Source organism: Acipenser ruthenus, chromosome 40 (genome assembly GCF_902713425.1).
Source record: "Acipenser ruthenus chromosome 40, fAciRut3.2 maternal haplotype, whole genome shotgun sequence".
NCBI classification, from domain to species: Eukaryota; Metazoa; Chordata; class Actinopteri; order Acipenseriformes; family Acipenseridae; genus Acipenser; species Acipenser ruthenus.
In genome coordinates this window covers 3,813,102-3,834,331 of record NC_081228.1, presented here as the reverse complement: position 1 = coordinate 3,834,331, position 21,230 = coordinate 3,813,102, and the positions used below count along the sequence as shown (strand labels likewise).

Below are 21,230 nucleotides of genomic sequence, written 5' to 3'. Positions count from 1 at the left end.
AAGTGGCTCAGACTGACAGGCTGTTCTTGATCTGTAAGGTCTGCATCAATACACAAAGAGCAAGCGAGCAAGTAAACATACAGGAGGTAGTTATTAAAGCATATACATTATTAATAAACACATTACCTACTTTCACGAGCAAGCATTATCCACCAAGGTTAGAGCGTTTAAGAAAGTAAAATCCTGTATTATTATTATTATTATTATTATTATTATTATTATTATTATTATTATTATTATTATTATTATTATTGACCATAACAACACAACAGAATAGAAAGCCAGAAGTGAATGGCAGAAAGTGTGTGCTTGATCAGGATCGCAGTGTGCTCGCTTGCAAAGGAGCCAGGGCAATCTCACTCCATGCACCCTGCCTGACTGTACTCAGTGCCATTCCAAAAAATACAATCTGATATAAACAGTGCAAAGTGTGGGCTGAGTCCATTCGGTGATGAGGAAAGGGTGGCCCCGCTGGACACAGCCTCCAGCTTCCAGTCTTATTAACCCTTGCTGTGGCTGCAGCTCTCTAGACAATGACCTCTATTGATCAGAGCTGTTTACTCCAGGGTGGCATTTGTTTTGTGAAAGGAAAAAACACACACCATGGAATTTCTTGGATTGGAACTTAAGTTTAGTTCCTAAAGTAACCTTCTGAATGGTTTCCCACTATAATCAGACTTGTTTAAGACTGCTTAGATTGAACGTTTCAAGGAGTCGCTGCTAACTATGTGTGCATGTCTGTTGATCTGTACATGTACGTTTGTTTGGGTGTCTTTGTATATGCCACTTTACTTCGCGTGTGTGTGTGTATGGCTGCGTGCTTTTATGTGCTATAAACAATTTCTCCTGTTCAGTGAACACAATAACCCCAAGTGTTAGTCAGTAACGAGAAAGTAAGTGAGGGAGAGGCAGGCAGGCAGACCCCATCTTCCAGCTCGCTGGCAGAAATGACCTCATCACACAGAGGGCGTTCAATAGCGTGCATGAGAGAGGAGAGAGAGAGAGAGATGAGAGAGAGAGAGAGAGAGAGAGAGAGAGAGAGAGAGAGAGAGAGAGAGAGAGAGAGAGAGAGAGAGAGAGAGAGAGAGAGGAGAGAGAGAGAGAGAGAGGAGAGAGAGAGGAGAGAGAGAGAGAGAGAGAGAGAGAGGAGAGAGAGAGAGAGAGAGAGAGAGAGAGAGAGGAGAGAGAGAGAGAGAGAGAGCTCTGATAATCTTCCTACAAAAGAGGTTAGCATCAACAGCTTACAAACCAGGAAGTAATGGCCTCTGAATGAAATCCTATACAGGAGCACCAAGGTCTGTAGTTAATTCAGAGAGCTGCATTCTTCTGTGCTGTACTTGAATGGAATATATTTTAGCCTGTTACAGTCTTCCACTTGTATAAAGGCAATAAGCTAGGGGAATAATGGATATCATTTGTATCATTTGTTAAAATTGCTTCATAATAACAGTATTGTTAGATACATTATGTAGTTATAAATAAATATAACAAGCTATATCAGAATTGGCTAACTAGACGTTTGCTTTCTGATTATTGTACACATGTCCATCATCCAAAACTATACTTATAATGTATGTGTGTGTATATATATATATATATATATATATATATATATATATATATATATAATCCCAACACTGCTTGATCAAAAGACATGCTCCAGCATTCTTCTGTTCTATTCTGGTTGTTTTGTGAAAGAACCCGGCAGCTCATCCTAATCAGTACCCTGCATTCACAACATGTTTTTCTCAATAAAGATAAAGACCCCTCCTCCCACACATAGGAGGAGAACACTTGGAGCGATGAAAAGACCCTGTTGCCTTGGTAACTAAGCCTGTGCTGCATGTGAGGCTCTTGCTGTGCTAATTACTGAGTGGGGGGACTGGCAGCAGAGCAGGCCCAACAGATATCTAGTGAATATCTATTTATATTGTACCGCAGCTCATAGCTCAATGATTCAGTCACGCATTGCTTGGAGAGATGCCAAGGTGCCTGTGTGAATGAAAGGCATCGTATCAATGCCACATTCCATTCCATATGTATTGGTATATATATTGATTTTCAGGTAGTCGGTTAGTACAGTACAGGGCTGTGTTTAAGACCATTGCATGCCATTGTTCAAGGGCAATCAACATATTCAATTCTGATGGGATTTTAGTTTATCACACAGGCCCTCCAGGTGGCCCAGAAAAAGTCAAGTGAATCATATCATATAAATAAAAAATATGTGAATATTAAGCATTTTATTGTTTTGTAGTGGGTGTGACCGCATACACCAGTCTGTAGAGGGCGTAAACTGTGCTGTATTAAATATTAAGCTTGCATTGTAACCTGCCCGGCCTCAAAGACTGCTGGGAGTGAACAGACTCTACCAGGGTATAGCAGTGTGAGATATAACTTAATATAAAAGGTATGCAATCACAACACATTGTATCGAAACAGTCGACAGTAAAGTGTGAAAATGCTGTCCTTCACATGATCGGTCCCGTCCTTGCTGCTTCCTCTGGGCTGTGCTGGAAGGCAGGGAGCACTGCAGCTGGCGTTCAGCAGCTCTTCATTCTTGTAACAGATTCCTCGAAACAATCATCCTCATCACTTCATTGGTGCCTACAGGAGAAACGTTTAAAACGCCACGCGCATTAACAGGCACCCCTTTCTGTCATGCACCCAATCAACAAGCACTACAATATTCTTGCATACGATATTCTTTCTAATCAGCGCTAGAACTGTATGGAACACATGACTGCGGCTCACAAACTTGAACCACTTGATTGCAGCACAGCACAATGCTTACCTTCTAATATCTGATGCACCCTGATATCTCGGACAAACTGCTGTACAGCGTAATCCTTGAGGTAGCCATAGCCCCCATGCATCTGCAGAGACTGGTTACAGATCTGCAGGCACATGATGTAAAAAATGTAATCAGTGCAAGAAACAGACAATGACTCGTATCACAGTAATTGATTTTTGTTCCAACCCGTACTCACAGCAAAGCACTCGTCGGTGGCGAAGAGCTTGGCCATCGAGCAGAGCGTGACGGCGTCCTGCCGCTCCTCCTGGAGTGCCAGCGCCGCCTGCCGCACCATCAGACGAGACGCCACCAGCCGGGTCGCCATCTCTGCCAGCTTGAACTGGAGGAACTGGAACACAGAGCAGCCATAACTCCGCCCGCTCCGTCAGAAACTCAGCTAAACCGAATAGCAAGACAGTGGTGTCCCTTACCTGGCTGTTGGAGAGAGGCTCCCCAAACTGCTTCCGGACTTTGAGGTGGTCCCGTGCGAGCAGGACTGAGGCATGGGCCGCTCCCAGAGAACACGAGGCTGTGAAAATATCAAATCATTTCAATACATAAATAAATAGTGCTGATCACTTTGCTTAGCAGTGCGCCCACTGACAGTTTACCATGGGCAATCTGGAACAGAACAAAGGGGACTCTGTAATGCACCTACCATAGTTCACCCTGCGTTCCCTGTGCTTTCTCAATGCTTTGCTATGCCTTTTTCACGGCTGTACAGGAAGCTCACCAATGTTGATGCGTCCTCCGTTGAGCCCTTTCATGGCGATGGTGAAACCCCGGCCCTCCTCCCCGAGCCTGTTGGCCACAGGGACCGCGCAGTCCTCAAAGATCACGGCTCGAGTGGGCTGTGAATTCCACCCCACCTACAGGACAAGGCAAGCATCACACCCTACGCCCCTCCAATGATTTCTCCCAAGCTATACTTGGGGTGTTTTCAACTGACCTCCATGCTGGTGGATCGAAATACCGCCGTGCTTTAAATTACTAAATTGGATGGCCGTTTTATAGATTTTTACAAGCAGAAATGCACAAACCAAAGGTGGTATTCAGATCAGACCCCTTTTGAATAGACCCCTGTATATCTGGGCCATTACTGAACAGTATGTTCAAAAACTGTGATGAAATTTAGGCAAACAGTTTCCAAGTTCCAGTCACCAAGCCAGAAATTGAAATGGCACTTTCTTTAAAAGGTTTCTTTAAAAAGGTACCTTTCTCTCCTTCTTTCCGAATCCAAGTCCTGGCGTTCCTTTCTCCACCACAAGGCAGGATATCCCCTTGGCTCCCTTCTCTCCAGTCCGGCACATTACCACATACACATCAGTGTCACCCGCACCGCTGATGAACGCCTGGCAACAGCAGACAAACAGGACTGATCGGTAATCTTAGGGATGTCACAGTATTACAGAATATCACAAATCTCTTACAAAGAGTTTTTGCTGAACTGTGCCAATTTACTGCATTTTCACCCAACATGATGTAGGTATCATCTTAAAATAAACCGGACAGCGTGCAACAAAAATGTTTATTATTATTGACCCAAAAATGCAACAACACTGGCAGAGCACATACCTTCGAACCGTTAAGTACATAATGGTCTCCGTCTCGCTTTGCCGTGGTCAATAAAGAAGCAGCATCACTTCCACTGCCTTCAACAGAATGGAAAAAAAATTACAAACTGATTAAGCAGTCCATGCCGCAGTGAGTGTGAGGCTCTAACAATGGAGCTTGTTACTAGATCCGCACAGAAGAATACAGAGCACTGACCTGGCTCAGTTAGACAGTAGGAGGCAAATTTCTCCATGGAGCACAGCTGCGGACAGTACCTGTGTCTCTGCTCCTCGCTGCCGAAGGTGTCAATCATCCAGGCACACATACTGCATGGATATTAACAAGAAGAGATGAAGAGCAGAGACCGGGGATCAACTAAACACGCCGCGCTCCTTTAAGAGAAACCGCTGCTTCCAGGAATCAAACAAAGAGTGTGATCAAAGCCAGCTCACTCTGTTTTACTTTCACTATTTACTGTGATCCGTTCACTATGGTGCACAGGGAAACCCAATGGTAAGTGTGATCAAAACAAAATCAATGCATTTGATTGCCATCAAGCATCTGAAAAACATCCCATACAACTAGATGCTTCAAAAGTGGACAGAAAACAGTTGCTTCCGGTTTTAAAGATCTGTTAGTAAGCACGGTACGGTGTGAACCAGGATTGGGGTCAATTTCTGTTTTTAAAATCAATTCCCAATTTCAAATGGAATTGATATTTTACAGAGACATCATTGTTTATGATCGTTCCACTGCTTTCATTTGAAGCCAGTTTAACTGACCAACAGTGACTTCAATGTAAGTAATTTGTTGCCACTGTGAGAAGCTCATTTTAAACAGAATACTGCTCATCGCGATTGTGATCACTGATGTGTTGGAACTGATTAAAAGGGAGTGGGAACTGGAATTGAAAACGCCAGCGCTGGTGTGACCTCCCACTCACTTGTGAATGCTGATGTAGGCGGTGGTGCTGACACAACCTGTGGACAAGGCCTCGAATATAATGGAGGTGTCCAGCCTGGACAGTCCTGAGCCGCCCGTCTCCGGCTGGACGTAGATCCCACCGAACCCCAGCTGAGCTGCCTTCCTCATGGTGTCCACAGGGAACATTTCCTGAGGGCAGAAAATACACGATTGAAAACAGACTCCCATTGCATTGCACGTTGAACCATGTTTACTGTGTTCAACAAGCCACACACTCCTGAGCTTGTTACCTACACACAATGTGGCTCATCAGACTCGTATTCAATGCGATAGAAGACTTATTTCCATCCCTGTGATGGACTGGCAATTGACAAGAAACAGCTGAGACTCTGGGTCCTGTTCCAATACAAATCAGGACGCGCAGATATGGCATTATGATAAACAGTCTTAATGCATGGTGTGCAATGAAATCTGATGGTTGTACTTGGTGCTGTTCTGTGGTGTTCAGTTCGTAACAGATTTAGAAGCCAGTTGAAGGGAAATGGATTTGTCCATCCTTGCTATCTAGTGTGTTGAGGCCACAGACATATATATCTATGACAAGCCTCGTCCTGTGCTTTAATAAACTATGAAAGGGGACCCTATCGTAAACGCCACTGCTTTTCCAGGGCCCGCATTACCTTTTCGTCCCACTCGGCCATATGTGGGGCCATTTCATTGGTTGCAAAATCAAAAGCCACTTTCTGAAATTCCTTCTGTTCGTCTGTCAGACCGAGGGAGGCTGTGGAAGGGACAGAGAGGCGCGTCATAAAAGGCTGCAGTTAGAATCTGCGCATAAAGACCAATGTGACGTCAGAGCCTGCAACGGCTGTTCTTATCTGCTGATAAACGGATATGAATTTAGGTTTTAGCTTTTAAATAAATACAACAAAACAATCGTCTGTGCAGCATATACAAGAGGAGTATAACATGCCAGCGGAGTTTAGGCGTGCATTACATTTCCAAAAATAACACCAACTGTTAGCATGTTGCGTTAATGAGTAAATAAATGCATTTGTGTCGTGCGCTTACAAATCAAAACGCTATCGTGCAAACCACAAACACAAAACACGACTATCACTGGAGTGGGCCCGGACTGCTTATTATGCAACACACGTCACCAACTGTGACCCAATGAGATTTATCTAACAAGACACTCCTCCGCCAGGCTCTAACCTCAATATACAACACGGAACTTACAGTGATTTTCAATAAAACAACAGACAAATCTCATTTAACGAGTAAGAAACTACAAAACACCCCCGTCCCCCGTTACATGATCTCAAAATGCACCGCAATTGTATTTGAACTGTGTTTTGTGTCGATGCACGGTCTGTCCTGTCAATGACATTGGTACTGTTATTAAGCAACAATACAGTTTGATCTCATAACATCATATACAAAGAACACGGGGGCATGTGTGTAGCTGGCATTTTGCACAGAAGAAAATAAATAAAATGCAAAAAAATGTGTTGCACCGAGATATTCTCATAGCACATACAGTGCTGCATATTGTACCCTCGTTCGTGCTGCCGTCCCCACTGTATCACCTGACCGTGCAAACGTTATCATTCCACAGATCGATGCACAACAAAAACCAAACAAACAACTCACGATCAATGCATGACACTACATGTCTCCTGTGAACTCTGTTTGCTGTCAAACCACGAGTTCTGCAGATATACGATCCAAGGCTAGCTCTTGTAAATAACTTCCCGGCAAACGCCATGGCTGTGGTACAGTGTCTAGAGTAAAACGATACTCATTCCTGATTGCAAGTGCAAGGGGTGTTGGGTGATGTAGTTTTATTGAACGTATTTAAAAGCAATCAGCACGTTATGTTTGTTGAAGTACAGTTTTTTTTTGTTTTGTTTTGTTTTTTGAGTTGGATGCTTTAGCGCAACATGTACATAAATAAATAATTGAAAAATGAAACGGTTCAAGGCTCAACAGGCCTCTGGGGGTTGTAGTTCTTTAGAACAACCAACACCTTTATTATTATTTTTTCTCTAGTAGTCACTCCCCATTTCTACTCGCTAGAAAGCAGTACAACCAACCTTGTTAACAAAAAAAAAAGGTTCTCTGTCTTGTGACGGTAGTGGGAGTGATCACATGACAACCTCATCCCAGACGCAATAATCAACGACAGCGCTGTTAAGGAATGGATTTTTAAAAAGACTTTTAACGTATTTAGTCTGCAAGGTAAAGTAACATTTGCATTGTACAGAAATGGAAAAGCAGCGTCGATACAGTGGAGTGGAGGAGTTGGTTATGGAACTGAAGTGATAGTATAATATGCATGAAGTGATAATGTTGGTAAAACAAATCACTACAAAAGCGCTTGCTGCAATCAATGCGCATTTAACTTCGATTACATGCATCAGGGGGTTTTGCATATTTCAACGTGGTTTCCTAAGCGGGAATGTGTCATGTGTTAAATACAGATCGGGCTTTTTTTTTCAGGTAACCGCGGTATCAGTGAAGTGACTGGCATCTTGGAGTTAAACACAATATATTTCACTTCTCAGATTTCCGTGGAGGATGCCACCAAAAAGAAAGAGAGTAGAGAGATCAGCGAAATTAAATACCGGTAAGTTATCAAAATAAATATCGCTCATCATTCAGGTATTTAAAAAGAATAAAGAACACACAAAGCAACGTTTTTTTGTTTTTTTTTCATAAAGTTATATGGACCTATAGCTACAGAATACTGATTGTATAATTTGTATTTCCCCATGTTTTAGTTATATAAGTGTAACCTTTCAGCTCTTTTAACTGACTCCTCCTATACAGTATTTCAAGAAGCCGTTTCCAAAATGAACAGTAGTGCTTTTGTTTAGTGCAGTCCTTCACCATGGCAGTGAATTACTTCACAGAATAACAACTGTACTTTGTATCTGCAACAAGCCACCATTTTAAAGGTAAACTAAAGGAAAGGCCCCTGGTCCATGCTGAAAGGCTTCTGTGTTGAAGCAACTAAAGGGAGGAGGTGATCTAACTGCTCCTGAAGTCCCAGGTTTTCTACACTAACAGAACAGGAAGAGCCAGCTGCCAAACCAGCCAAGAAGGAGCCACTACCAGATGACTCCCCTGAAGATGCTGCTAAGGAGACTTCCTTAAGAAGCAGGAAGAAGCCAGCAGCAAAGACCTCTGGGAAGGAGACGGACAAGAGTAAAGCAGCCCCGGGTGATAAAGTGCTCCACAGCTACTGGCTGATGAAGTCAGAACCTGAAAGCCGCATTGAAAACGGCGTCGATGTCAAGGTGTAGCAAAACACCATGTTCTGCACAGGAGCAAGTACCAGAGCTAGGGACTTGTTAACCTTGCCTCACTGGACTCATAAGGCAGCAGTGTGGAGTAGTGGTTAGGGCTCTGGACTCTTGACCGGTGGGTCGTGGGTTCAGTCCCAGGTGGGGGACACTGCTGCTGTACCCTTGAGCAAGGTACTTTACCTAGATTGCTCCAGTAAAAACCCAACTGTATAAATGGGTAACTGTATGTAAAAATAGTGTGATATCTTGTAATAATTGTAAGTCGCCCTGGATAAGGGTGTCTGCTAAGAAATACATAATAATAATAATAATAATAATAATAATAATAATAATAATAATAATAATAATTAGAGCCGGACCACATTTGCGCCATTATTTTGTAAGAGTAAAATGAACGTCTAAATTATCCTTGCATTTTACTAGTTTGGGATCTTACAGTTTTATTAAACTGTTTAATATCACAGATACTTAGTAGCTATCTAAAATGTGATTGGAAAGTAACATCATAGACAATGCCAGTAGCAGTTCAGCTATGCTCTACGCTTCACTGTGAATTGAAGAACATCCACTAGGTGGCGGCGTCACGCTGCATTCAGGTATATGCTGTGTATTGATTCTCTGGATTTTGAATGTGTGCAGTTTGGAATTGAGGATCTGAAGGCTCAGCCCAAGCAGACTGGGTGCTGGGATGGAGTTCGGAACTACCAGGTAAGATGATGCACCAGTGAAGAATGCACTGGCAAGAACTGTGTCAGAGGGACTGGGCTGAACTGGGAGGTGCTGTCGCCCCCAGAGTGACAGGAGAAGGGAGTCCAGGGGAACGCTCACTGTGGTTACACTGCTTGATATTCACAGGGATGGCAGAAAGACTCACAACGCTTAGCAATTTCACCCATAATACGAGCTTGATTAGCCGCAGTGCAGAGGTAGCAAGCAGTGTTGTTTATCTCTAAATAAAACTAGGAATGGGTCAAACTTATAATGTACACTAAGCCCTATGGATTCAGGACGGGCGATCTCTGAATAAATGATCCCTCTGCGTTCCCATTTTTTTGGTGAACATGCCATTATTCACGTATTGTCAATTTGAGTTTTCAGCATGTTTTACAGTATTTTAAGTTAAGTTAATGTTACTCACAGTATCAAAAATAGTTAAAACCTACAGCCACCCCCATGTTCCTGATGTGCTGTAAAAGTGCTTGTGGAAACAAGCCTGGCTCTACGGTGCAGTGGTTAAGAAACTTAGCAGTGTGCGTGGCCGGTGTTACGCTATGGGGAAAACATCTTTGTTTATGTGAGTCCCTGTTTATCTCGCAGGCTCGCAACTTCATGAGGGATATGAAGGTGGGGCAGCTGGCTTTCTTCTACCACAGCAACTGCAAAGAGCCCGGGATAGCTGGACTCATGAAGGTGAGCCGCAGGCAGACCGTTCGTCTCTGTGTGTTTCTGGCTGTGCCTGCTGTTTCTTTATCCGTTATGCATTTTTCTCGTAGATTGTCAGGGATGCCTATGTGGACCACACTCAGTTCGACAAGAATGACGTTCACTACGATCGGTCCAGCAAGGAAGACAACCCCAAGTGGTCCATGGTGAGTAGAACAATCAAATGGAGCTCCATCGCACTCTAATGTCCTGTCAGACCAGGGTGCAGATTCAAAACAGTAGTTATTAGGAAGCATCCTTATCACGCAGAAAACGAACACAGAAAACAGCTTCCGTTCTGGCTTGTTTAGGAAGGTGTTTCTCTGGTGAAAGTGTCAGGAGTTTATAGGTGACCGTTGTGAAATGATCCAGGTGGAAGATCAATTCAGTTCTGGGTGGCCATCAGGCATTCAAAAGATGCAGATGTTTTTCAGCTAAGAAGTTGTTTTGGTGTTGCTGCTGCAGGTGGACGTGCAGTTCGTCAGGATGATGGAACGTTTCATCCCTCTGGCTGAGCTGAAGAAATACCACCATGAACACAAGAGCAAAGGGGGACCCCTGAAACACATGGCTCTGTTCACCCGGGCTCGGCTCTCCGTGCAGCCGCTCACCAAAGGTTTGTGTGGGTGGGATTGCAGGTTAAACCCCTGGGAGTCCTCTGCATCGCTCATGGGTTTAAAACAAGCTTTTTACATTCATTGTGGACGTGTAGGTATTACATCAGAAACACCGTCTGAAAAAAATATGCATTCCTTTATTTATGTTTAGCTTCTAGATGTATAGCTGACTGAGTGACATAGTTGCTAGAAGGGGGAAGTTGCAGAAAATATTCTTCATAATTATTTATTTGGCTCATTGTGAAGTAGGATTTAATTTGGCATCTCCAAACACATCTGGCTTTATAAAGAACGAAACTGCATTTAGCAAGGTGAGCTAACTGAATAGTAAGCGCTATCATTTTTTTTTCAAAGTAGAGGTGCAATGTAATTCTTTGTATAATGCATTTTGGAAAAAAGAAGAAAAAAACAGTTGTCCTGTATGTTGAAGGTGGGAAAATGAAACTTGTCACGCTCATGTTTTCACACGGTTTTCTTGTGTGCTGAAATGGTTTTAAATCTATTTTATTTTTCAGATGAGTTTGATTTTGTCCTGAGTCTGGAAGATAAAAAGCCACTTTAAACCCTGTGTTGAATGCCATTCTCGTAACCGCAGGAGCCCGAGCTGAAGATGAAGACAGCATTGTTTTTAATGGAGTTAATGTGATCCCAGTCCAGTAGATTCTTGTTAATCTGAGCCATGCCAGAATGCAACATGTGCAAAAACTGCTGTAGAAACTGAATCACCACACAGGTACATTTAAATATTACTGCAAAAGTGTGACCTGCAGGTGCACAGTGCAGCCCAGGTGACCATTTGAATTTAACAGAAATCACTGATCTGAATAAGGACCAGTCCCACATTTCAGTCTAGTGTGTGACAGATCTGTAATGTATGTGAAGTATAGAGGTTCGGCTCCCAAGACTGCTGTAGCACATACACTGTAAACTTGTCTCAAATGCGACAGTAAAGGCTATGTTAAGCTATCCAGTCCAAATTTTCAGATACCTTTTTTTCTTGCCTGTTTCTGTTTTGCGTGTTTGTGTTTCAGGTGTTTTTTTAAACCCATTCATTCAAATATAAAGACGTACTCCAAGGTGCAGTCTCGTTGAGTTTGTACGAGTGCGTGTTTTACTGTTCCGTGTGTGTGTGTGTGTGTGTGCTTTCAACAAAAGAAAAAGTTGTTGAGACTATTAAGACATGACACAGTAAAACAACTTGCAACCACTTTAGACAGCTCTCTTTTAATCAGAGAAATAGGATTAAAAACCATTTTAAAATACAGAATCGCAAAAAAAAAAAACTATTTAAGAAACAAGTAAACAACATACTTATATCCTGTATTAACATCTAGATTTGTTTTTTTAATATAATTACCATATACTCTTTATTTTTGTGCTGAAAATGTACAAATTCCCTTTCACTAAGTAAGTGGCTAGTACCTTACAGCTCACTATTAAATGGAATATATTTTCATTGCTGAGAACTAATTTTATTCTATGTATCTGCAGCTCTACAGATATTCCGGTATATAACATGATTATAATCATAAAAAGGAATGTTGTCTAGAATGCCATGTGTTAATGCAGTCTAAAATGTCAGCGCTATGGTACGCAATGCGTCAAGAGAGCATTTGCTCAATAAAGAAAAATACCAAGAGTAAACAAACATATATAAATGTACACACAGGGGTTGGACCTAAAAAATAAATAAATAGAAACACCTGCCATAGCATTGTCAATAGGGTATAACAGCCAGGATGGCACACAAGTCTGCATGGTCTTTAAATGGTTCTGGAGGGCTGTGATGTGTGGCTATTCTTCAATGCTTACCAGGTCAGGATTACTTCCATAATCATCTGGAATCTGTGCAGTCTGGGATACAGAAGCATCTACCAACTGGCTGCCCTGGGTAACACTTTACATGAAGCGTCTCTAATTACTGTGTATTAACGTAGCAGTTACTTAGTAAATACACATGTACTTACACATAGTTACAATGTACCTTTTTCTGATACAACTTGCATATCCTGTAAAAGGAATTGCACATCAAGTACATTGTAACTATGCATAACAAAACTGGAATTGGTTAAGTACACATGGATTTGCTCAGTAACTACTATGTAAATACACAGTAATTGGAGACACAATGTAAAGTGTTACCCAGCCCTGTCCCACTCAGACTGATCTTCCCCTCCTGACTCATGTCGTTTTTATCCATTACAGAATCGGACGGCAATTTGCATCCCAAAAGAATCTTTGTCTGCATATTTACACCAAAGTATGTGCTACATATCCCAGGTGTTTCTCGTTTTTCTTTTTCCATCCCCTGTATAGACACAAACACACGTGCGCACTGGGTCTTAAAACGTGTTTAAATTCTTGTCAGAGCACACTATATACTTACCTGCTTTACACAGACAATCACACAACTGGACTGTATTCATGAAGCATGAATGCACTGTAATGACAAGGTAGTCCATTAACCAGCCTGCTAGTGCTCCGAGATGCATGTGTTTGTCTTTGTTTTCATGAACTCTAACTGAATATAAGAATGCACAGAGCCTGTCAAGAGTGGGGATTGAGCAGGGCTGATAGAAAGTACAGGCTCTGGATCTGGAGTCAGGAGATGGGCTGGTATTACTATCCGGGCAACCACTATAACCGGGAGGTGTAGGACAATCCGCTCTTAAATATATGCTTGTGCTTGCGCTCTCTGGAACCGAGCTGAAAACTATTGCAACTTATGGGTGTCCCGCATAAATAGACTAGGCAGAATATCTGAAACAGCACAGGCTGGCAACATGGGTTTTACAAGAAACATATTGGTTGTAATATAAACCTAATTTAGGCGTAAACTCAAAATGTCTTTTTTTTGGCAGATTCATACACTAATAGGCACAAGTATATATAAAACAATAAATACACTGTCCACTTAAAGGAATGATGGAGCCTTAGATTGCTGAGGTTTACAAGTAAAGACAGAAACGTATGGAAGCTTAATGTCGGGTCTAGTAAAGAGCCAACTAGCCTGCTTCTCTTAAATCTGAGGTCCCTAATCCCCGTGCTGGAGGGCCATTCCACTCTAGGTTTAATACGTAAAATAGGTAAATACTTGAAATGGGGGTTTAACTGGTTTAATAAACACTTTGGAAAATGGTTGGAGTGAAGAACTGGAAAGGAAGGGCCAACTTCGCCCACTCTGTCCTAAATCAATAGCAGAACAATAGAATGTTATCTTAACACAATACAGTACCAGTAAACGGACTGCAGAGGGCAGTAATGGCAAGTTATGCTGCGAGTATTATAGAGGAACACTGTTCTGCAATGCTTTACGGTTGCTTTAAAACATGTTAGAATTATTTATTTGTTCAATACTATGTTGTAATCTTTTGGTCATGAAATGGAATTATACGGGTGTTTTGCGTGTATGTGTTTCCACCTATGATTCTTATTTTTATTAATCGGTATTGTGGGAGCAGTTTGGTTATTAATAAAGGGATCGCTCCGGTCCTAAAACACAGTAAGGTAACGTCCCGTCAGCTGCTTTGTAGACAACTTTAAAATGTAAAAAATGGTTTTGTATTTATTGGTGTTGCTTGTAAAGTAAATTGTGAACATCAAACCTAGAAGCTGATGGGATGTACTTTGGATTCCCAAGTGCGATCATAAGCCCTTAAACTGCTTTCTAAAATGCATTCCTCTATACAGTACTGCTTTTATGCATTTGGACACCGTGCATTTAGGGCTGGAAGAGCAATTAAGTCATTATTTTAGTCTTGAAAATACAGGTAGTAGTTTTTCAACGCTGGGTGTATAATTTGAGACCAATCTGAAAGTGGCATAAATTGAAAAAAATCGTATCTAGGATTCACAAAATGACATACTGTACTGGACAACCCACCCACAAGTAGTGTGCTGTTACAGGCAGGTTTCTATTGTGGACACACAGCTAAACTGCATTGCCACTGTTCTATAGAGCATGAAACTGAAAGCAATCCAGTATCTGCCTTGAAGTTAAAGGAAAACTGTGCTAGGTGGTGTATGGGTGCCATTGGAAAGAGAGCACACTGCCACCTCCCACCTCACTCTAAAATCCAGTGTGCCCACTCAGCCTGTATTGAGAAAGCATTATAAACCATTCCCTACACTGAGACCTGAACGAACGCCCTGAGCAGTGAGAGAGCAGACTGGGCAGGGGAAGAACAGCTCCATGTTGGTCTAGTGGGGTTCCAAAGTACATACCATCTCTTTAAAGGCTGACCCTCTCTCTCATTCTCAGATCCCTTTTTCTAAGTTCCCTAGCCAGTGGTGATGGTGAGTTTGGGCAGGGGGGCGGGGGGAGGAGGGCTGAAGGGGTGGTACGGTATATATTTTCCCACAGTCTGTTAGGAGAGGTCGGGATGTGGCTGCTGGTTTAGTTCCCATCCTCCTTGGCCTGTGCCTGTGCCTGCGCCTGCGCCTGCATCTTGCTCTCGATGCTTGAGGAGCCCTCGAATCGCTGGGACGCGATGGCTGCCTGGTGGGACATGCTCTTCCTCACGATGTCACCTTTGCGCCACAGCGTGATTTCCTGGGGGAAACAAGAGCCGGTGAGAATTGCTTCCTAAAGCAATGCCATTTATTCATCTGTTTTTAGTTAAAGCATCTCTATTTGGGTTTAAGTTGTTTGTGAAAGGTGATGAACAACATTGGAAACCTGAAACCTCAAATCATCCACAAAATCATTCTGATTTTCAAAAAAGGTCAAACCCCTACAGAAAACAATGCAACACCTTAATCACCTAACCCTATATCAAAGAGCACACATGTTGTATAATTCTTCTATAGCATTGCTCCCTCTAGTGGATCGTTTGTAAACCTCTTATCTCTTCAAATCAGAGTTTTCTGGGAATGTGCTGGACCTTGGGGTGCTTACCTTTAAGCAGGGACATTCATACATTAACAACACTGTGTGGGAGAAACTGAGCACTCTGTCTGACTGACTGAATAGGTAGAGCAGTGGAATGTAAGACGGGAAGAGTTCTCAACTTGCACTTGTATTCAGTTAACAGTTTTAGCAAACTTGGTTTTTAACATTGCATTGTTGAACTCGAAATAGCAATAAAGCACACTGGGATTTGAGGAGAGCTCGACCAGTGGCTACCTGCTGTTTGAAGTAGCGTCTCTCCTCCTCGTCTATCAGCACCAGGTTGAGGTAGTACCGCACTGAGAACTTCTTATTGATGTCCCGCATGGTGGGCGTCAACTCGTAGCCAGCCAGGAACAGCCTGATGGGAATGGACTCTCCTGAACAGAGCAGAAACAAGGATCACATGTGGTACTGACTGAATGATAAGAAGCCCTTCTTTGACTAGGGTTCTGCTTTGCAATGTTGACTCTGGGGTATTGTCAGGGTATGCATTTCAATCAGTTTGGTGCAAAATCAAGATAGTTGTGTTGATAATGTAGAGTGAGACAGACGTGATCAGTGCATAAGGGTCGCAATTTTATGCAAGAGGACCCCAGTCTGGAAAACAAAAGCTCTACAGCCAGGGTTGAGGGTCAGTTCCTGTTTTTCAATTCCAATTCATTTTTAAAAATCAATTCCAATGACTTCCAAGGAATTGCAATTGATATTTTAGAGCCATAACAATTACTGCTATTGTTCTGAACTGCTTTCATTTGAAGCCAATTTAATGGACTGGACAGTGACTTCAATTTAAGGAATTTGTAGCCGCTGTTGAAAAACTCGCTTCAATTCTGATCAGTGACGTGTTGGAATTGATTGCAAGGGAATGGGAATTTGGAATTGGAAGTGGGAATAGATTCTAAAAAGGAATTGGAATTGGAATTGAAAAACAGGTATTGACCCCAACCCTGTGTACAGTGAATTGATAAGGGGTTCTGCTGGAGTAAACGGGGACAGTCTCTGAAGGACAGCAGTCTCCCTGCAGTACCTCTCACTGGCGCTCCGTCCATGATCTCATACTTGGCTATCGTCTCATTCTCGTGGTACACGTTGGGGCCCGTGCCCGTGGTTTCCCGTTTGATGATGTCGATTTCCATGTGCTTGACCTTGATTCGCACCAGCAGGAAATAAATCTTCCCCACGATCACATCCTTTAGGTGGTACCTAAAATGGCAAATAAATAAATAGATACAGGTCAGTCCAGGGCCAGGGCGAGCTGCTGGGAGTACATGAAAAGCTGTGTTAATTAACACTGCACCCCTGTAGCAGACAGCAATCTACTTCTCTGAGTAAACATCTTGTGTTTACTCAGAGATGGGCAAAAAACTAAACGGAAAACTCAACAGTATTTTATTATGGGCTGTGTGATAAAGTGCATGCACCACTTCCTCTTAACATGTTTTAAACTGACCTATTAATACCAGCCATGCCCTGCTGATACGGCTGGAACAGGTGGCTAGATTTGAGGAAGGAAGACCCAAATACAAATAGATGACAGAAAAAAAAGACAGTGAAACCGAAAGACAGTGAAAGTATCTATGCACTACATCTGAAAGAAGACTCCCATTGCAGAGCAGTTTGATCCAGGCCTGGTTTTACTCTGAGTTTAATCAGACACACCTGAGCCTGTTACCTATTCACTGTGATTAATCAAGCTTGTAGTAATGGGTGAAACTGCTATGAATAGGAGCCTTAGTTCCATCCCTGTTAGAAATAATAATTAGTGCTATTTATTTATTGTTTGCTTTTAGAAAAACTGCATTTTTAATGGGAGTACTTAATATCAATGGAATTTTGTTATCTTTTTTTTTTTTGCACCAAAATCTAAAATTCCCATTAGAATCACAAGTACTGTAACCTGTAAACATGGGAAAACCGTGTTTTGTACTGTACGAATGCATGTTGAATATATGCATTTTATTGAGTGTGTTAAATGGGACAGGACCCTTGCGCTCTCCTGTGCAAGGCATCCTACAGTGACTGACATCTGTGGGTGCCCCTGCATAGCAAGGCAGCCATGCATGCAGACAGCTTTCTGCCTTACTTTGACTTGTTGTACTCAAACTCGATGTGCAGGCAGTCCTCAATCCCCACCTCCATCTTGATGGAGGAGTTGAGCTCAGGGTACGTACTGAGCGTGTGCACTACGATGTCCATCTCCTTGACGACGTCATTCAGCCTCCGGCTGATCGTCGCTCTCAGGAAGTACCTGGAAAACCAGAGGTCTTCTAAAATCACATGACAGGACAGCCGGCATGCAACAATCATAGTTACTATCAGTAGCAGTAGTTGTATTGCACCGCTTCGCTCATCTAAGCCCGAAGGCAAACACCCTCAATGAAACACTGATATACAGAAGCATCTTTGATTTCTAGGTAGTTATCTTCTCACTACCTAAGCAATCATCAGTTGAAAAATATGGTCTCATGATGCGCTCACCCATGAAGGGAGAGGTAGGAGTTACAAATGAATTTACTCATCCTAACCTGTGCTAAATAGTTATCCGAACAGCACAATAAAGCTGATAGAGTATAGGATTTGTGCAGTACATTGAAAGAGCTAGTCGAGTGATGTGGGGCAGACGTCTATTTTCATATTCTAGATATCTAGAACTCTCAATGCGTTTGCCGTGTTGAGTACAGAACATGACAGCTAATCTGCAGTAAGGCCTTTCACCTCACATTCATAACGCGATACTCAAAGTAATAATTAATCCATGCATGAAACACCAAAGTAAAAGATGAAAGGAAGTGGAATAACTGAATCATTTACTGAAAGCGCCATTAATCTTTAACTGAATGGTTTGTCTCTAGAGTTAAATTAGATCTATGTCAGAGTCCCAGGCCCAGACTTGCTGTGTTTCTCTGAGAGCCCTCTGAGTTTCAGTCTCCTCACCTTAGCTTCACATTCTGGCCCGTGTAGGACTCGTATGGTTTCTCCACGTGTGTGAACTCGAAGTCAAAGGTCTGAGACTGAGTGAGCTCTCCTGGCCGGGCCAGGTCTTTCACCAGGGACACAAACTCATGGTGGTTCCCTCTGTCGTAGTACAGCTCTGGAAACAGGAAGAAGGACATATTTAAAAAACATGGTGCTCTTCTGCTACAAACACCACGTCCAATGGTACATGTGCTGACCCAGAATTTGATAACAGCTAAGTCACGTGTGTTAAGACAGACATGGATACTTCAGCAGTCAGGTGTGGTACCGGTTCATTAGCAGTAGTTTTTAATATAGAACACAGGCAGAGGTATTCATGCTATTTCTACCCATCAACCACATTTTCATTTCTGCGATTCATGGGTTTAGGAAGTAGCTTTTATTAAATGGCTGTGATCCGAGAAAGCAAAACTGACACCGTACTACAATAATTACTGGGCTGCTTTTGGCTGCAGAGCTGTCGGCACTACAGTAATTTCAGCTGTGATCCCACATTGAATCTGAAGCTAAGGCTTAACGACCCGGTGCAATATAAGTGAATGGCACCACCAGCTTTTATAGGGGCTATAATGGTATACTGTATACATTATGGTACTTGTGTCAGTGTGAAGATTAAAAGGACAGCATTTTAAATATTTACAAATGTGATTTTGTTCACTTTGTGTTTCCTGCCGGATTAACAAATGGGGGAATCACATGATTGAAATTAACTGTTTTTTTAACTGCAGATATATTGACCTATATACAGCATGTGTAATTTATTCAAAACTATGTGCCAAACCACATTTATATTAAATCTCATTAAGACGCAACTATTCACAATCTGTATTGTGTGAGTATATCAGCAAAACATGTCTAAGTTACAAATAATATCTAGGTGTAGGAAAAATGTCACAGGCAGCCAGAGAACAGTTGCTACCATCTAATACTTACAGCAAAGATCAATAACTATGCCGATATAGATTTAACTTGTGTTGTCAAATGTACCACTGCTCCAAATCAGGTGTGAGTCAGTTATTGATGGTCTGAAGTAGTAATGGTGTCAGTACTGTAGGACATTAAAGCCTCTTTATGTATTCAGTTTAAACAGCAGGTCTTGGAATTGGTCACACTGTAGACTCTAGCTACCATGCATTCATGTGTCAGTGCTGTTCCAGCAGGGCGTGTTTACAGTTGTGTTGAAGTGTTTCATTCAGTGCATGAATGCTTTTCAAGGAAACGAGCACCAGACCCCAAAGAGGAAGCAACAGAAATGTTTTCTCATCATCATCTGTGTTTCCAAAGAGGTCTGTTTGCCGATGTTATCACTCATCCTTATTAAACCTGCACCCATATCAGCCTTTTGTGTTTGCACGCAGGATTGAGCGTGAGAGATCTAATCAGATCTAGATCCTGGCAATGTGACCGGGGTGGGAACCACATGCAACAGCACTGCACACGACTTTAAAATCCACCCAGACTGCTTGAGCACCAGCATGCACATCTCAAGCATTCGTGACCTACAGTACACGGCTGCTGAAGTAGCAGATTGAGGCAACATTACATGGCTTTGTCAGCAGTGAGATTGCTCAACCTTGACATGAAGAAGAGCGGGTTGGCAGGACTGCTACTGCTCCAGCTCATACACACACAACAGCAAGTTCAGTTTCTGGCGCCAGTGTGCCATCACAGCTGTACTTTGGAATGGCTATGGCACCGCCATGATTTTCATTCAATTAATGCGAGGGTCGCATCATCAATAAAGTGTTAATAAAACACATCCTGCATTAATTACCATGGTAATAAACAACATCATTTTTACTACAGGTGGAACATCTCCCTATAGAAGTATACCATGGTATTTTTTCAGTTTTATCATGCTTTTCCTATGGCTATACTATGCATTTCCCATAGTTTACCGTGTTTATTAACATGCATTATCATACCTCTATTCTTTACCATGCTTCTACTACAGTTTTCTGTACTGTGGGGAACTTTTAAAAGGTCTGCAACATGCAAGCTCAAGCAAAGGCACAATGACAGTTTTTACGTACAACATCATTTTGCAAGCTAAAATAAAGACAAAATATTGACTGCAGACGTAATGCTAACAAAAACTTAAATAATAATACATTACATTAGGAAATTCGGTTTACGTTTACAGTATCTGTAAAATGGTACTGTGTTTGGTTTTTTGCAATGCAGTACCGTGTATAATTTGCCATGCTAAAACCACCCGATAGTACTGTGCTATTTCAAAGTCTCGGGGGCACCGTGTTTAAATGAGTGCAGATCAGTACACAGAAGCAGGCCTTGCAATGACAACCACTTACCGATCTGCCCAATAAATTCTATTTTGATGCCTTGGTGCTCGAGCCTCTTTCCTGCGTTCTTGAGGGTAACGTTGACTTTTCCGGAGACGGTCTCCCCGTCGTAGAAGAGAAAATACTTGTCCTTCTTCCCGTCCTCTGCTTTGTGTTCAACTTTTTTCCTCGTCTCTGCATCATTCAGCACTAAATCGATTTCTGCACTTTGACCAAAACTGAAAAAGCTCATTGCTGCACAGCCGTATCCAGTAGTACTAGTAGACTTCTTTCGGTTTTTTTTTTTTTTTGATCAATCACGCATTGAGATCGCTCACTCTTTTTCTAAAACGTCCACCTGATCAGGGCTGTGATATGCTCTGGCCAGGTGTTTATTTTCTGTACTTGCTTATTTTTTGTACGATAATGACACACTATGCTAGCTGATATGTTCAATGT

General features: G+C 42.2%; 3 protein-coding genes across 5 annotated transcripts; 1 reads left to right on the top strand and 2 right to left on the bottom strand.

The window, feature by feature from the left end:
• Positions 1–2,213: 2,213 nt before the first annotated feature.
• LOC117397364 (isobutyryl-CoA dehydrogenase, mitochondrial) lies at positions 2,214–7,089 on the bottom strand. 2 transcript variants are annotated; one of them, XM_033996135.3, is made up of 11 exons: positions 6,926–7,089; positions 5,953–6,053; positions 5,292–5,461; positions 4,565–4,674; positions 4,370–4,446; positions 4,009–4,146; positions 3,528–3,663; positions 3,226–3,323; positions 2,991–3,143; positions 2,795–2,897; positions 2,214–2,607 (listed from the first exon to the last, which is right to left on the bottom strand). In XM_033996135.3, exons 1-11 carry the CDS (start codon positions 7,038–7,040, stop codon positions 2,555–2,557), a joined length of 1,254 nt encoding a protein of 417 aa, XP_033852026.3. In that variant the 5' UTR covers positions 7,041–7,089; the 3' UTR covers positions 2,214–2,554. The 2 variants fall into 2 exon arrangements, with proteins under 2 accessions (XP_033852026.3, XP_058866141.1); XM_059010158.1 differs by lacking the exon at positions 6,926–7,089 and adding an exon at positions 6,344–6,412.
• Positions 7,090–7,355: 266 nt separating this feature from the next.
• LOC117966621 (thymocyte nuclear protein 1-like) lies at positions 7,356–11,698 on the top strand. 2 transcript variants are annotated; one of them, XM_034913029.2, is made up of 8 exons: positions 7,356–7,513; positions 7,840–7,901; positions 8,345–8,574; positions 9,223–9,291; positions 9,901–9,993; positions 10,077–10,172; positions 10,471–10,621; positions 11,138–11,698. In XM_034913029.2, the coding sequence occupies exons 2-8, from the start codon at positions 7,853–7,855 to the stop codon at positions 11,182–11,184; spliced, it is 735 nt and encodes a 244-aa protein (XP_034768920.2). In that variant the 5' UTR covers positions 7,356–7,513; positions 7,840–7,852; the 3' UTR covers positions 11,185–11,698. The 2 variants fall into 2 exon arrangements, with proteins under 2 accessions (XP_034768920.2, XP_034768921.2); XM_034913030.2 differs by having other exon boundaries at positions 7,775–7,901.
• A 132-nt stretch (positions 11,699–11,830) lies between these two features.
• Positions 11,831–21,168, bottom strand: LOC117397472 (vacuolar protein sorting-associated protein 26B-like). The gene is made up of 6 exons (XM_033996392.3): positions 20,802–21,168; positions 18,448–18,604; positions 17,597–17,761; positions 16,541–16,716; positions 15,748–15,890; positions 11,831–15,174 (listed from the first exon to the last, which is right to left on the bottom strand). The coding sequence occupies exons 1-6, from the start codon at positions 21,022–21,024 to the stop codon at positions 15,019–15,021; spliced, it is 1,020 nt and encodes a 339-aa protein (XP_033852283.3). The 5' UTR covers positions 21,025–21,168; the 3' UTR covers positions 11,831–15,018.
• Positions 21,169–21,230: the final 62 nt, after the last annotated feature.